Raw genomic sequence first — 17,855 nt, forward strand, 5'->3', positions numbered from 1 at the left:
TCCTTGATTCTTGAATCGAAAATACATGCACATTGTTGGTAAGTTCGGTTTAGGTGGTTCCTCTTCGTGTATAAAATTTTAGAACTATTTAATATTTTACCATTCAATACACAAAAGTATACATCCTATCCACATACTGTTAAATTACTTGTTTTGGTGGGTCAAATTTTCGTTGTTTGCATTTAATTTCGTGTTGAAAGAAGAAACATTTCGTGGAGGACAAAAATTATGGGTATATTCAAAATACAAAAAGAACGAACTTTAACCCCATGAAAAACGATTCCACAGTACTAAGAAATCACTACTTTTCTTGGGGTTTTTATTTTCATTGATTTTGTGGTATAAAAAAACCCCACGAATTCATGTCTTCAAACTTATAACAAGTCAACACGATTTTATTCACGAAATCAAATCCCCACGAACCAATTAATTTTTATTCAAACCATGAAAATCTGATCCCACGAAAAAAAAAATATTTTACAGAATCTCATCTTGCATTGCGGCTGCTCATTTCTGCTTTGTAACTGATCAATTAATTGAATAGTTAAGAGTTTTCTTTCACTTTTATGAATGTAAACAAAATCAAATATTATCAAAATTTTATTTTCAGAAAATATCATTAAATAAGCTCAGAAATAATTTACAATGAGGTCATATATTTATGTATACCTGCAATCACACAAATAAACATACGTTATATACATCAGAACTAAATTTTACGTTCAATTACTGTGAAAAAGGAATACCTAGTATTTTCCACAAAAAAACATCTCGCTGAAAATGATATCTCTACAGTTTTAAATTCGGGTGGAATAAGTCTGGGTAATCAAAAACAATAATTGTTGAGTATGGAATTAGCCATATACAAGACAATGGTGGATAAAATCTGATTGGATTTCCAGCAGAATGGCAACTTTATAAAGCATCACACATTTCTGAGTGATTGGTTCCTGGAAGGAAGTTATAATTCAAATACAAGTAAATGACTGCATTGCAAACATAATGGCATTAGGATTCTGCAATATATATATATATATATATATATATATATATATATATATATATATATATATATAGAAAAGAGGAAGATTGCTATAAAATTAACATATTTCTGTGTATCTGGATACTTTCCATACATGAAGTTATTTTTAAGTAATCATGAAAACATAAGGAAAAAACGTACACATAAACAAGTTTGAGAAAACATTAAGATAAAAAAATCTTGGATTTACAAAAAATACAGACTTTGCAATTATTTATAACAAATTTCTGTGAGAAGACAATTCCTGAAATTCTCTTTCAGGGAACACATCTTTATTTGACAAATGCTTTCAACAATGGGATTGTATATTGATAAAATTAAAAAAAAATATTTTAATTGAATATTCCCATTGCTAGCTTCTTTAATTTATGATAACCAGGCCTCCAGTTCGCTGTAGTGTTTGTCTACCCAGTTGACGTTAAGATCAACATCTTGAAGTGCATTGTCAAAGAATGTAATATATGGACTGTCTACTTCTAAAGATCCTCTCAAACTGGCAAGCTTGATGAAAAAAAATTATTAAAATAAGTAAAGTTATAATTGATATGTCCAAAAAGTCAGTTATTAAGGATACTGCAGGACATTGTATTTCTTTTTTAATCATATTTAATTTCAAGTAAAAGTTACCTCATCCCTCTGATACTGAGTGGTTAACCGAGAAGCCAGACCTCTTAAAATTCTGTTGATATTTCCTCCACTCATTCTGTATCTGAGCAAACAAAATATTCCGTAAGTGTTGGACATCCTTGGTAGTTAATTACTGTTTCATTAGATTATTTGGTATAGCCAAACATATACAGAGCATTCTAACCCAAATTTAATTAAACCTTAAATATCTATTAGAAATATAAGATAAACAGTCTTACAATATTTCAGGTAGTGTGTAAAGTTTTTCATTAAGAAATGAGATAACAATGAATATTGTTAATACTAGTATTTGATGCTAAAATCATACTACCATCAATTACATGTATTTATTACATAAATCTTGCCAAACACCTACACTGCAGTTATGTGATTCCAGTTCCTTTGCAGATAATTCCAGGCAAGATCTCTTCCAAGGGGGTTGTATATAACAGCCAAAACAGCATTTCGTGCATCTTGTCGGCGGATCTTAGTATCGTCAAAGGCATAAGACATATACCTGTTAGGAAACAAACTTGTCAAATAGTAGCATCCAGTGTTAACTCGGAAGCACTATACATGTACATGTGTATTTCACAAGCGTTTGATCTTGTTTCAGGTGAACTTAAAACTAGCCCGACAGTAACTATCATGTAATTGTACAGTGTCGGCCCAGTGTTTATTCTCACGATCTGGCAATGATACAACAAACGTTGACATAAGCACAAGCCAGAACAGTAAAACCAGCATTTGCAAATCCTAACGAAAACATGGTTCAACAACTCTCGAGTATTGATATGATAAAGTTTTATCTAATTTAAAAAAACAAAAACAAAGCCTGACAAGCGATCAGTAGAATTTAACAGTACGGCAATACAGGCCACTGCACAGTCCAAAATCCAAAATATATATAGTCTCAAAGCTTAATAAGCTAAACTATATTCATCTATAAATATTTACATCCGCTGAATATCTTCTCCTTAAACCATTGCTGTTTATCAGTCAGTAAACAGCAATAAGCATATCACCTGTACAGATTTCTTGAGCAGTGCCTCTTCCATCAGTAAAACGCACGATGACGTACATATTAATAATACAGTATTTAATCTACTTAATCCAACTTAAGATGATTTTTTGTACGGATATACATGTAAACAATAAAATGTCTGTCTTTGTTTGTTAGTATGGGAATGCAGCTATTGCAGAAAAAATTACATGCAATTTTTCTGCAACAGCTGCAACATCCATTCACATATTAACAACCACAGAAAGCATTTTATTGTTTAAATCCATACGAACAATAAAGTTTACCTAGCATATACTAGTAGTTGCACGTATTCTTAACAAAACATACCGTTCTAGCACCCAATGTTCCCTAGAGCAACCCAATGCACTGATTATGATGGCTTGGTCGGAAGGCGTCTGAGATGCCATTCGTGCAAACAGTCTGTCCCAGGTGTCAGAACGAGATTCTCGGATCCCGGTACACATCACGCGAGATTTAACGTCAGGTGGGATTCTATAGCCAAAAGAATTTTTCTCTTTAATGTCAGTATTCCGAATAATCCAAAATAATATCAGTTCCTTAGTTGATTGTATAATTGTTAATTTTCTTTGGGAAAAGAATAGATAAGCATAGCAGCACACTTATTCAAGTGAAGCAAATGTCTTTAATTCACAATTTTATGAGATAAAAATAGAGCTCTAATGTCGAGTCTTTCTTACAATTAGAAATTTCGTATAATTTTAATTACCTGTATGCACATGTACCACTGATTTATTCTAATGTCAGATATTTATCCTAAATGCGAATTATACATACAATTGTGTTTCGTCGTCCAACCAATTGTTAAATAATCTAACAGCCTGGTTCGTACAATTTTGGTTGTAGTAATAACAAGCACCGCCAACTATGTAAGACCTTAGTAACCTATAAAAAAATTGATAGGATTGTATATGACATGTTTTTTAATGTAATGTGATATTTATGGTAATCTTGACAACTTTTTAACAATGCTAAATATATTGTTAAATTGAAATGTAAGCGGAAATCTTAATTACTTGCAACGATTCATGTAACTTTCTTTTTGAAATTAATCTTTTATCAGATTTTCAAAGACTGTCCCTAAATAGTCCAATGTTAAACTATTACTTTCTACTGTGGCTCCACACAAGCCCAGGGGGTCATGATGTGAACAAACGTCATTATATTTACAATTTACAGATGTTTATTTATCAATATGGCTAATTGTTGCCCTTCTGTTCTTGAGAGAAAGATTTTTTTTAATTCCGTTTTATTCAAAGAAAACCGTAATCCCTCCTGTAATCCTACCCTAGCCCCAGGGTTCCTGATTTGAACTTTCATTGAGAAAGCTTTCACATAAGTTTTGTCTTTCTGGTTCGGTTGTTCTAGAGGATATGTTTAAATGAACACAATCTAAGTTACATTAGAGTGAGTGCAATTGTTATTCCGTAACCCTAGCTATAGTGTACTTAATTTTATCGATTAAATTATCATAGCAATTTTTTGATAAAAAAAAAAAAATGAAAAAATTGTCCAATTTTACCTGTCATTCATCGTTTCGTCTACATTGCCGTTGAATCCAATCTTGCCAAAAATCGTCTCCAGTTTAGATCTCATATAAACCTACATAAAACAAGAGAACGGTCAACCATTGACTTTGATGGTCACATCCGAGTTATGAAACAGTGACCAAACATGTTCCATCTGAGAATGCATGTAAAATATTTTTTTTTTACATTTCTTCAGAGGTCTCTCTTCATTATTTCATTACACGTAGCTTGTCTCCTATAAACTCAGAAGTAAAGAAGATTTAATAAAAAGATATAATGAGAAACATGACCAACTTAGCATACACTGGATCGAAATACTAAGTTCATAGTTTTCACAGATGGGTGAATTAAAAAAAATGACCAACAAATAGATTTTTTTTTGAAAAAATTCAATTACCCTTAATATATTTTTTACTTATATCATCATTTTGTAAATGTATTCTAGTTAAAGGATGATTCTCTATAAGGCCATTTTCCGGCCTACGATAAAATCACTTAAAAATGAGATTTTATGCAACTCTAATCATTTTATTTCATAATTTTGATGTTTGTTTTTCAACATCGATCACCTAAGTCACGTGATTTAGAGATCACAAATGGCCGTCAATTAAAGAAAAATTGAGGGTAGGTCTATTTACATCAAGTTTCTATGCATGTTTCTAAATATAAATGATCAAAAATTGTTTATTTATGTCGGAAACATATCAGACTTGAGTAATAAATGCAAAGATTGTTTAATTTAAGGCTTAAGATATCTTTTATGACAAAAATTTTGATGCACTTACATTTTGCATATTTTGAATAATTTTTACAAAATGCACACCGTATGATGTTGAAAAATATTTAATTAGCATTTAATTAAAAGTATTATTTCATATATGTATATATTGTAATTGTGTATTGTTTCTATAGATGTGGTACCTATTTTACGCAGAAAATGCCCATGTAAGAAATGAGTTTTCTAAGTTTCTATTCAACTATAAAAGTTTGTATCAAATGTTGAAAGCATTGAATGGATTTTGTTTGTGATTAAATAAAAATTAAGTTGCAATTAATAAATTAAAAATTCTACATTTACAAAAAATAAAGAATTCATTAATTTACAGGATGAAAATATTCCTGCAAGTACATGTTGACTATTCATATACATAGTCAGTACATAAAACTCAGAATGGTTGTATTAAATATATATATCTACGTAAAATGAAATAACATCGTAAGAATTGCTTTGATTTCATTAATTACGCAAAACAATATATTTAATGAAAAATGCTATCTAACCTATAATACACAAATGTATATAAAAAAAGTTGAGTCTCTGCCCCCCCCTCCCCCCCCCCCACCACCACTTTCTAACGGCACTCCATAAAATGAAGTAGATTTTCAACAGTTTTTTCCACTACGCATATCAAAATTAAGTTTTAGTATATCCATGGACTAAATAGAGTTCTACAACATCCCAGGTACAAAATGGGCCCAAGAGTTTGACACTCTTTTCGCACTCTTGAACCTGAGGATTAAATTCTCTTTCCCAGTGCCATGTCAGAAACTGAAGTGTTTAACACGGTTAGTGACAGTTCCCTTGCTAAGTCCTCAGCATTAAAAGTAAAAGTCATGGGTCTTTTGGATATTATCTTAAAAAAAAAGAAGGTCCCGTCCCACGACAGGTGTTGGTCAATAATGAAACCATGCATAAATCAAAATTGTGACATTTAACCTAAAGTGGATGATCTCTTTATCTGGGTAAAAAATTCTAAAATGGCGTAAAGCAACATTCAGTTATCAATCAAATGTGACATTACGGAACCCCTCTCCTCGGCATTTTATTTTCTAAGACAGAACTGCTGTTCTAGTAAGTTATATTGATGCTAACACAAATAGCAAATGCATCTTCCCGCTACAACAAAGATAGCTCTTATCATTTCTAGAACTAACAGATGTACAGTAGTCCTAAGGAAGTATAAAATACAAAGAAGTAGCACAGATAAACTAAACTATCATTATAAATAATAATAATTATAGTAAATAACATATTCACACCTTATAGTCTATAAAAAAGTTTTTTTTCTTTATTTCTAGCAGAGAGTTCAATGAGACTTGTCTCCACGTGTAATTTCATAACATCCAGTCTTTTCAGTCCTTTGATTTTAGATTTTTTTAAAGTAAAAAGTTGATATTTTTTGAGTAATCATGCATTGCTTATATTAATTCTTAGTAAATCAACAGAAACATGTACTCTAACTGAAAGTCTATAATAAGAAATAATCTACATAAGCTGACATCCTTCATTGTGAGTAGTTAGCTTTTCCTGCAAATATCGTAAAAATGAAGCGAAAAGTTTTTATTTACATGTCATAACCACCTTTAACCAAGTTCATAATTTGGTGGTCACTTTTTATGTCTATAAGAAATTTACAAGCAAATTTTGGTGTTGGTTAAAGGTAGTTATGACAAGTGTAGGAGTTACCTAACACACCCACCCTCTTGAGTTTTCCCATTACCCTAATGCTAATACGGACCGATAGGTATATTTTGTGACCCTATATCATAGCAAATATTATTGTATCATTAACCAAGCAACATTTATCATTAATTTGAAACATTAGCCTACTGATTCATGTAGTTTTTAAGAGAAAAAATACTATTTGAAAATTTGAAGTCATTGTAGGCCGCAAAACGGCCTTATAGAGAATGATCCTTTCTGAATTTGTAATAGAATAGACAATTGGATAAAAAAATTTCAGAATTTTTATTAGTAAAACTTTATTTGAAAAAAGAAAATATCACTATATCCTAAAAGACTCTCTAAAATATATAATCAAAAGAAACTACAGTTTTTTCATACTTCAAAATGGTATCAGGGATATAATTGATTAGATCTAAACCTTGATTGAGTTTCTTCTCTTGTATATGTGGAAAAAAATTGTTTTTTCAATTGTTATTTTACATTATTTTTTCAATTCTGGTTTGAAAAGTTTTAATATGAAAGAAATATGAAACAATAAAACCTACCCCCAAATCATTTTTTGTCCATTTATGTCAGTTCTTTAAATTTAAGCCAAAAGAGAATTTTGACATACAAGTTTTCTTACAAACAATACTAGATTTTGAAGTGACCCTTTGTAACATTATTGTGTTGCACTCCTGACATCTGATATCCGATTTTATTTAACATTGTTTTAAAAATTATAACACACAGTAACCCATTCTAGTTTGTAAATCAGTTCGTCGTTTTGATATTTTTTATCATTTACGGCAAGTTTTTCATATTTTCAAGACTTAAAACATGATTTTTGCAATGTGTAATATATATACAATGTATTTAAAAGTATATGTTAAGTGATGAAAACTATTCTCTCAATTAACTGTAAAATGTCTGTAATTAGTTGATAGAAATAATGTTTTGAACATCAAATAGTATCAAAAATTTTTTTTCAATTTATTTTTTAGTAAAGATAGATGAAGATCATTGAGAATTATAAAACAGTTTTGTTGCACTCCTGACTGCAGTAAAATCTAAAATTCAAACCATAGAACACAAAAATTCATAAAGTGTTGGCAACATCAAGTGGTAACGAAATTGTGCAATATTTATAGCCCAATAATTCATAATTAAAACGCATGAAAGTATTTAAACTTGACTTAATATCTTGAATTATTTCCTATTTATGTCAACAACAAAAAAAAAACTAGCTAAAATATATATTTAGAGGATAAAATAAATGTTATAGTACATTTTCCTTCACAGGACAAACACTGTAAGCAACTGTGGTCAACCAAAAACATTCTATCATCATTTTTTTCCTTATATTTATTCATATTTGATCAGCAATAATTCGAATATATTTGTTGTACTCCTCACCAAGAGCATGGGAGTAAGTAGAAATTGTGAAGCGAAAATTATATCCGAACTTGTTCTGTTGTTTCAGTGAAGTTAAGGTGGAATTACTTGAACTTTATAACAATTTTTCAGTGTGTTTATTTTTCACATTTCTTAAAAAAATCAAAGAAAAGATAAGAACATATCTGAATTGATAAAATTGAAAAAGAGAAGGATTTTAATAATAAAACTGTCAATAGTTTAGTACTAAATTGTTCAAATAGATCATTATTATTTAAAGAATATTTCTTAGCATGAGTAGAAGTCTTTTCATCATATAACTTGAATCTTTAAAAAAATGTGTTGCACTCCTGACCATACAAATATAGATCTGAAACATAGACATACCCTGTAATCGATAAATTTATTTGGTAAAAATGTTCTTTGTGTTTTTATTTTCCAAAATAAAAATCAGAGAATCATATACTGATAAAAGTTTTTTTAATGCTGGGGAACAAAACATCAAATGTTGCACTCCTGACATTATTGGGTATGCACAGATACTTGACTCTCATTAATGCTGCTTGTGATTTATATAACATTTTTGAGTTATAAATTGTATATCAGTTATTGTTTTACACTTTCAAAATTTTTTTTTTTGACTTTATTGTCTTTCAGATTTTTAAAATCGATGCTTTTTTGGCGACACTACATTTTTTCTGTTGCATTCCTGACATGGTATAACATTTTTTTCAACATCAGTCATGACCACAACTTGGTCAAACAAAAGTTGCTACAGTCTACATTTAAAGCTCAATACTTTGAATTTTATCAGGAAAGTCTTTATTTCCACCATAAACCATTATTATTTATTTCACAGATCTTTAAAAAATATTGAATTTTCAAAATGTCACAAAAAGGTGTTGCACTCCTGACATTTTTAGCATCATTTTTGGGCATAACTTTTTTTATGAATTGAGATATCAACGAGCTATTTTGGCAGGTATTTAGACACTATCTAAAGACATATTACGAGACAAAGAAAGGATCATTCTCTATAAGGCCGTTTTGCGGCCTACAATGACTTCAAATTTTCAGATAGTATTTTTTCCCTTAAAAACTGCATGAGTCAGTAGGCTAATGTTCCAGTTTAATGAAAAATGTTGATTGGTTAATGATACAAAAGTATTTGTTATGATATAGGGTCACAAAGTAAGGTACTATCGGTCCGTATTAGCATTAGGGTAATGGGAAAACTCAAGAGGGTTGGTGTGTTAGGTAACTCCTACACATGTCATAACCACCTTTAACCAACACCAAAATTTGCATGTAAACTTCTTATGAACATAAAAAGTGACTACCAAATTATCAACTTGGTTAAAGGTGGTTATGACATGTAAATAAAAACTTTTCGCTTCATTTTTACGATATTTGCAGGAAAAGCTAACTACTCAATATGAAGGATATCAGCTTATGTAGATTATTTCTTATTATAAACTTCCACTTAGAGTACATGTTTCTATTGATTTACTAAGAATTAATATAAGCCATGCATGTTTACTCAAAAAAGGTAAACGTTTTACTTAAAAAATCTAAAATCAAAGGACTGAAATGACTGGTTGTTCTGAAATTACGTGAAGACAAGTCTCATTGAACTATCTGCTAGAAATAAAGAAATTTTTTATAGACTATAAGGCATGAATATAAGTTACTTAATATAATTATTATTATTAATAGGGTAGTTTAGTTTATCTATGCTAATTCTTTGTATCTGTATTTCCTTAGGAGTACTGCATATTTGTTATTAGTTCTAGAAATGATAAAAGCTATTTTTGTTGTAGCGGGAAGATGCATTTGCTATTTGTGTTATAAACTTAATTTTTCTATGGGTACACACGCAACTTTTATAGATAGAGAATTACTGATGGGATGGTTTCATAATGGAAATTCTCGCCTCGACCTTTTAGAAGGACACTTTTCCGTATGAGTGACATAGGATCCATGTATTTTGTTAACTGGGTATTGAGAGGACTCAATCTATTCATCAAACTTCTTTGGTAGCATCAATATAAGTTATGAGAACAGTAGTTCTGTCTTAGAAAATAAAACGCCAAGGAGGAAAGGGGTTCCTAAATGTCACGTGATTGATAATTGAATGTTGCTTTACGTCATTTTAGAATTTTTCACCCAGATAAAGAGATCATCCACTTAAGGTGAAGTGTCACAATTTTGATTTATGCATGGTTTCAGTATTGACCAACACCTACCGTGGGACAGGACCTCCTTCTTTAAGATAATATCCAAAAGACCCATGACTTTTACTTTCAATGCGGAGGAGTTAGCAAAGGAACTGTCACTACCCGTGTTAAACACCTTAGTTCTTGACGCAGCACGGAAAGAGAATTTAATCCTCAGGTTTCAAGAGTGCGAAAGGAGTGTCATCTCTTACGGTCCATTTTGTACCTGGGATGTTGTAGAACCCTGTTAGTCCATGGATATACTAAAACTTCTGATATGCGTAGTGGAGGGAACTGTTGAAAATCTACTCCATTTTATGGAGTGCCGTGAGGGGGGGGGGGGGGGGGGACTCGACTTTTATACATACATTTGTGTATTATAGTTTAGATAGCATTTTAAATTAAATATATTGTTTTACATGCGTAATTAAATTGAATCAAAGCAACTCTTACGATGTTATTTCATTTTACGTCGATATATATATTTTTAATACAACCTTTTGAGTTTTATGTACTGACTATTAACATGTACTTGCATTAATATTTTTATCCTGTAAATTAATGAATTCTTTATTTTTTCTGCAAATGTAGACTATATTTTATAAATTACAACTTAATTTTGATTTAATCACAAACAAAATTCATTCATTGCTTTAAACATTTGATACACAACTTTTATAGTTGAATAGAAACTTAGAAATCTCATTTCTTGCATGGGCATTTTATGCGTAAAATAGGTACCACATCTATAGAAACAATACACAATCACAATATAAACATATATGAAATAATACTTTTAATTAAATGCTAATTAAACATTTTTTAACATCATACGAGGCGCATTTTGTAAAGATTTACATTCAAAATATGCAAAATGTGAATGCATCAAAATTCTTGCCATAAAAATATATCTTTAGCCTTGAATTAAACAATCTTTGCTTTTATTACTTAAGTCTGATATGTTTCCGACATAAATAAACAATTTTTGATCATTTACATCTAGAAACATGCATAGAAACTTGAAGTAAATAGACCTACCCTCAATTTTTCTTTACTTGACGGCCGTTTGTGATCTTTAAATCACGCGACTTATGTGATCGATGTTGAAAAACAAACATCAAAATCATGAAATACAATGATTAAAGTTACATAAAATCACATTTTTAAGTGATTTTATCGTAGGCCGGAAAATGACCTTATAGAGAATCATCCTTTATTCCCATTGCCTGTACTTTTAGTGCAGGTAAAAAAAATATGTGATTGGTCATTTCTTTTGAATTCACCCAGTTACGCTTTGGAAAGGGATAAAAACTCACAACCATGCAAAGCGTTTGTTTGCTACATCCAGAAATAAATAAGACTTTGAATTTTCACTGTTCAAGACAATTTTCAATGACAACCCCACTTATTACAACACTGGTGTATGAACCGAAGGGGCATAGATCTAATTCATTTAGGTGGAGAATCAGACAGCACATATTTGGTAAACTTGCAGAGGAATAAGTGTTCATTAAAAGTTCGCTAAAATTTGACTGCAAGACGTTCGTGAATGAGTAAAGGAGAGGATTTTTAAAAGTGGTAGGAATTTTCAAATAATATGACCACCTTATCCTATTCTCGGGCCAAAACCAAAGGCCTTAGGGGACATGAACGATGAACAAGAAATCTAGAACATATACATATAACAACTGGTCAACTGAGTGACTCATGTAATCTTACAATCCGCATTTCTTACTGCAGAATTGTATATATTTTTCATTTTCTTTTGTGAAGGCCATTTCCTAAAAGGCGTTTCAGATAGAATCACTGGACCAGTTACCGGGCCGATCCTGGAATACCTACGTTTGAGTAGTTACCCCGAACCAAGCACGGGGGATTTAGGAGCAGAGCAAATTGACCTTCAGTCGTTTTCACTTCATCCCAGATTCAGTGTTTTCATTACACGTTTAGTCATTAAAATCTTAAATTGTTTTGTTGTAAAAATTTATCTATTTCATTTATTCGTTTCTTTATCTTTTTTTTTTTTTGGTTTGATTTTCTATTGATTTTTTCTATTTCTTTTTTTTTAAATTCCCTTTAATCGTTTATTTTGTTTTTCTTTGTTTCATGTAAATTCAACAGGGTGTAAAACACACATCGTCATATTGTTGCAGAACAAAAAATAATCCTTTTTTTTAAGGAGATAGGCAAACAAGGCGTTCGAAATGCCTATAGCGTCATATTTAGTTTAAGAATTTAGTATTTGGAGTAAAGTTCCTATCACTGAAAGGTTTGAAATTATGACAAACACAACTTTTCTGCGGAAAATTCTTTCGGCAAAAATCATTCAATGATTTAAAAAAAGATATTCCTGGGTTTCGAACCCTAGATAAAAATCCTGAGTATCAATTTTTCGTTAGAGACTAACACGCTAAACTACGCTATATCAGCATTTAGATCATGTTTGTGTTATGACCTTTGACTAAATGGAATTGAATATTTTTCGGAAAGATATGAATGTTGTGTCATAAAAAATGTTTTTACGATAATAAAGTGGATCTTTGCTCCATGTATGAATGTATTATTTTACGCATACTTTGGATATAATCTTTCAAAAAACATACAAACAAAACAAAAACAAACAAACAAAAAAGAGTGGAACGAAGACTCACTCATATGAAAAAATTGAGTGTTGAAAAATTGATCTTTTTTGCTCTTTTTGGTGTATGTATGTTATTTCAAAGACGAATAACATTATTTCATTTTTTGTGAGATTGTTGCGATTTGTGGAGATTTTACATAAAGTATACTTTAATGTTAAAGGAAATATAAAAGAAAATTATGTCATAATTGAGATTTACTTTTTCTCTTTCATATTTGTCGCACAGTAGGCATTTTGCTCGCCTTGTTCGCCCATCTTCTTTAGTTTTCAAAGTCCATGAGAAGTATAACCTAAAACTTTTCAACAAAGCATACTTTTTCCGAAGATTTAACATGCTTTATGAAATATGTGGGTGAGTAATATTAGGTTATACCTTTTTAATTTTTCAAAATTAAAATGCATTTTCTTAATCAAATAAACCTCAAACTTTCCAAAGATGGGTTTGGTGAGAAGCATGTTTCTGATGTAGCCGATCTCGCCCAGAGCAGCGTACCACGGCACGTACTCTGTTTCCTGGTCTAGGTAATCTAGGGAACTCAGAGCCAAAGTTATGTTCAGTGCATCCAAACTGTAAGAAATTAAAATAATATATCAAAACATTACATTACATTAAAATAAAAACAAACAAATGATCATGACAATGAGCACACGGCGGTTGTGACAGGTCGACAGGGGATGCCTACTCCTTCATGGCACCTGATCCCACTGATGATTTTAGATGTCCGTATTTGGTCTGCTCCCGATTTGAATTGTTTCAATGGACTTTTGAGCCTGATTACTGTTCGTTATCTCCATATTCCATCCATATTAGTAACATTAACGTACTAATAATTGTGTTGCGAAAAATGATTATATGTCATTTAAATTTTTAGGATTTGATTTAATTCATCATATTAATTTAGGGAAGAAAAAGGGACAACAACAAAATTATTTCACCCAGACGTTTGCTTTTATCCGATATAATACTTGTAATATAAACTAGAGGTAAGAGCAATGAGACCACAGAATAATATCCCCCCCCCCCCCCCGCTCCCATTTGAGTATATTTGCAAAGTTCATGTTTTGCTATGCGAAACCCGAAATATATGTCCCTCTCCAGTATTATAGAAAGAACTGCAAGGTCGATGTTTTGCTATGAGAAACCCAAAATATGTGTCCGATCAAAATGTAAAATAGGAGGTGCACAATGGCACTCTGTAATAAAGGTTCTTTGAACTAAAATTTTATTATAAAGGAGATGTTGCTGATAAGAGATTTGTACCCCTAAGGATGGATGGACGGACGAACGGACACTCCCATCATTATATACCCCCCCCCCCCGCTTTTCAAGCGGGGGTAATAAAAAACTTTTTTAAAATTGTGATCAATATCATAAATCCTATAAACAATACAACCCAAGAAAAACAAGGTCATTTAACGACCACAGAATATTGCGAAATGCTGACTTTAAATAAGAAAGCCCTGAAACATCATCTTATTTCTCAGCAATCTGCCTCAGTTTAAAAATTGATTGTTCTTCGAACAAGCTTTTGCGACTGAATCAGACACCATTTAGCTGATAAAATTCTATTGCTTCAAAAATATGAGAAGTTGACGATGGAAAACTGAAAATCGTCCCATTGACCATATGGATTAGTTGCTAGTAAAATATTCAAATATGAGAAACTTGTGACAGACTCTATAGTGTCTTTTGTTTGACGTTCATTGGGATATATTTAGTCGACATATAATTGAATGTGACGATTATTAATTGATATTTAGTCGTCGTCGATATACCAGTATCTAAATGTCGAATCGAAGGCCACGTGAAGAGTTTATCGTCTTCTCATGTAGAAGTCTGAGAATAATTCATAAGAATAAAAGGACAGATTAGCTAATAAAGAATCCCAATCAGTGCACATCAAAATTCCAACAGATTGCTGAAAGGTCTGGTCTCCAAAAACTATACAGATTTTGTCTATGAGGAAATCCCGCATCTTTATAATATCAGTTTCATATTCAGAATGATTTTTTACGAAGTTATTTTGTAGAGAACAGCTCACAATATAAGAACATTTCTGAGTTCCACTATTTGATTGATGCAGTTTTACAAATACTAATTGTAAGTTATCAGTTCTTTTCTTATTTGATATGATGCTTTATTTGGGCCATGTTTTACCTGACAAGAGCCATAAGGTCTGTGATGATCTGCGCTCTGTTGCTAGGATGTATTCTCTAATCATATAAATAAAAAGTGAATTAGACTAAGCATTCTATAATTCCATATAAAAGTTTTAGATATTTTGGGGGTAGTTAAAATGCATTAAATCGATTTACATTTGGCTATGCACACTGTATTACTATTAAACAGATGATACCCACCGTATAGTTATTATTTAACTGTCTTATCAAAGCCCTCCAGTTGCTTTCATCATAGTTTACACGATAGTAGCCATATTGTTGTACGTTTGCAAGCACCCAATCACCATTAGCAGTGTTAATTGTGTTAGTCCAGTCAAAACTTGCAGCTGAAAAACAGAGTTTCAGTTTCCCTTGTTCACCAAAATAAGTGAATATTGTGTCGGGTAACTCAAGGTTTGCAGTTTTGAATATTACAACCAATCAGTTGACGTTTTCATTTCATCCATTTACAGTAATTATTGTGTAGGAAAATTAAAAAAAATAAAGTGAGCTGTTTACAGCTTAATCTATCAAGTTCCTTATAATAAGGGGAACAAAATTTATTGCTTTAAGATGCAAATGAAAAAAGAAGATTTAGAAAACTAACATTAAAGAGCTTCAGAAAATGTCCAAACCCTATTTGCATGCGGCTGCTTATACATAGAAAAAAAACCCGAGTTGCGCATTTTTTTAAACACTGGATCAATATGCTCAAACGTCAACATGAGAATTCACAAATCAGTTACTACAGAGTACTCTTGTCAAAATTCGAAATACAATGCAGGAGTGACATGCCTCCATACACATAATCATACTTCTGGATGCAGTAGCCAAAATTTTCAACCTCAGCTCTATCTGCGTACCAAAGCTGCATAGTCTATTGGTCATACATGTTCCCTGATATATATTTATTGTTCATATCTGTTGACGATTGTGTCCAAATAACAGAATGATTTTTCGATGAACTTGGCTCTGAACTTCGGGTGATACGCTTTCTTTTGGTAATGATATCTAATATTCTTTCGGAAAGGAAAGAAAAGTTCAGTTATGATAACCGACCAGTTTTCAATATTTTCGGTAATGGAATGCAGCCAAAAATAAAACCGCGACGGTGTATTGTGGAAAGGATTACATGTAATACACTGTCACGGTGTCGCCTTGCAAGAAAATTTCAGGACCGCGTTGATTGTCAATAGCGAGGGAAATAAAGAAATTAGACAAAAGAAAATTTTCTTCATGCTGTAGTAACGTGCCCCCTTATGACACAAAGTTCACTAAATGATTTCATAATATTAATGCATAGATGATAGATTTCACTCATTTCATTTCATTAAAAAAAAAAACATCGTTATTAATGAATGACAAAGCCATCCATAAATGACGTCATTAGTGGCTAACACAGTGGTTTCTACTTACCACTCTGATTTCGGTAAATCCAGTGAATATCGTTGTCTTCATATAAAATATTACTGCTCGATGTGAATGTGAAGGGAATAGTCCATCTGAAACTGCAGAAAAAAACCCATACATACATGTATGTATTGAGTACATTACAGCGTTGATGCTTTATTTGCGGGGAAGTTTGTTTCTTCGAAAATTTCAGTCACTCATTGGTTAGAGCAGACTTGATAATGTCATAATATACCAGGAAATAAATGAAATTAAAGATACAAGACGGAATGAAAAGGCATTATTTCTATCGATAATCACAGTTTTGTTAATTTCTAATTTCTGATTTGGGAATTTATCTCAGAAAAATAAATTTCTTACCTGACACCGGGTAAAAATAGCAACTCAACAATAGAAACAAGTTAAAATTTCAATTAAGTCCTTCTGTAATATAACTTCGCACAATTTTTTTAAAAACAAGAGGCCCATGGGCCACATCGCTCACCTGAGCACATTGGCTAGGCAAAAGCACAAATCAGTTCAGTATTGAAAAGACTACCCGGGGGGGGGGGGGGGACTTGAATTTTGCTAGGGAATTACCTGATGATGCTTCCATGTCAATATAACAAATGGCTTTGTTGTACTTGAGAAGATTTTTAAAAAATTTTCCTATATATTCCTTCGTAAAAATTTGATTCCCCATTGTGGCTCCTCCCTATCCCAGGGGTCGTCATTTGAACTTGAATCTACACTGCCTGAGGATGCTTCCTTTTCAATATGACTAAACATAGCTTTCCTGATCTTGAGAAGACATATTTTTCTATATGTTCTTATGTAAAACTTTCGATCCCCCAATGGGCCCCACCCAACCCCTCGGGGTCATCATTTGAACAAAATTGAATTTACACTACCTGAGGATGCTTCCATATCGAAAACTAATCATGGTTTGCAGTTCTTCTTCAGAAGATATTTTCCTATATATTTCTATTTAAGACTTTGATCCTCCATTGTGGCCCCATCCTACCCATGGGGTCATGATTTGAACAAAATACAATCTACACTACCTGAGGATGCTTCCACATAAATATGATCAATCAGGGCTTTGCTGTTCCTGAGAAAAAGATTTTTAAAGATTTTTCCTATACATTTCTATGTAAAACTTTGATCCTCCATTGTGGCCCCACCCTACCCCCGGGGGTCATAATTTAAATAAATTTAAATCTACACTACCTGTGGATGCTCCCATATAAATATGAACAATCTGGGCTTTGCTGTTCCTGAGAAAAAGATTTTTCCTATATATTTCTATGTAAAACTTTGATCCTCCATTGTGGCCCCGCCCTACCCCTGGGGGTCATGATTTTAACA

The 17,855-nt window shown here is 31.8% G+C and overlaps 1 protein-coding gene across 1 annotated transcript in view; it reads right to left on the bottom strand.

Moving 5' to 3' along the window:
- Positions 1-1,088: 1,088 nt before the first annotated feature.
- Positions 1,089-17,855, bottom strand: part of LOC133201848 (aminopeptidase N-like) — a 42,406-nt gene continuing 25,639 nt past the window's right edge. Inside the window, exons 12-21 of the mRNA XM_061337650.1 lie at positions 16,515-16,606; positions 15,300-15,445; positions 15,097-15,152; positions 13,359-13,506; positions 4,234-4,313; positions 3,489-3,596; positions 3,021-3,185; positions 2,046-2,186; positions 1,670-1,751; positions 1,089-1,543 (exon numbers count right to left, since the gene is read on the bottom strand). Coding sequence (XP_061193634.1) covers positions 1,409-1,543; positions 1,670-1,751; positions 2,046-2,186; positions 3,021-3,185; positions 3,489-3,596; positions 4,234-4,313; positions 13,359-13,506; positions 15,097-15,152; positions 15,300-15,445; positions 16,515-16,606 — 1,153 coding nt within the window. The 3' untranslated portion in view covers positions 1,089-1,408. The remainder of the gene's footprint in view (positions 1,544-1,669; positions 1,752-2,045; positions 2,187-3,020; positions 3,186-3,488; positions 3,597-4,233; positions 4,314-13,358; positions 13,507-15,096; positions 15,153-15,299; positions 15,446-16,514; positions 16,607-17,855) is intronic.

The sequence above is a fragment of the Saccostrea echinata genome, unplaced genomic scaffold (genome assembly GCF_033153115.1).
Source record: "Saccostrea echinata isolate AGI-Se365-2 ecotype Australia unplaced genomic scaffold, CSIRO_AGI_Sech_v1 ptg000045l, whole genome shotgun sequence".
Classification (NCBI taxonomy): Eukaryota; Metazoa; Mollusca; class Bivalvia; order Ostreida; family Ostreidae; genus Saccostrea; species Saccostrea echinata.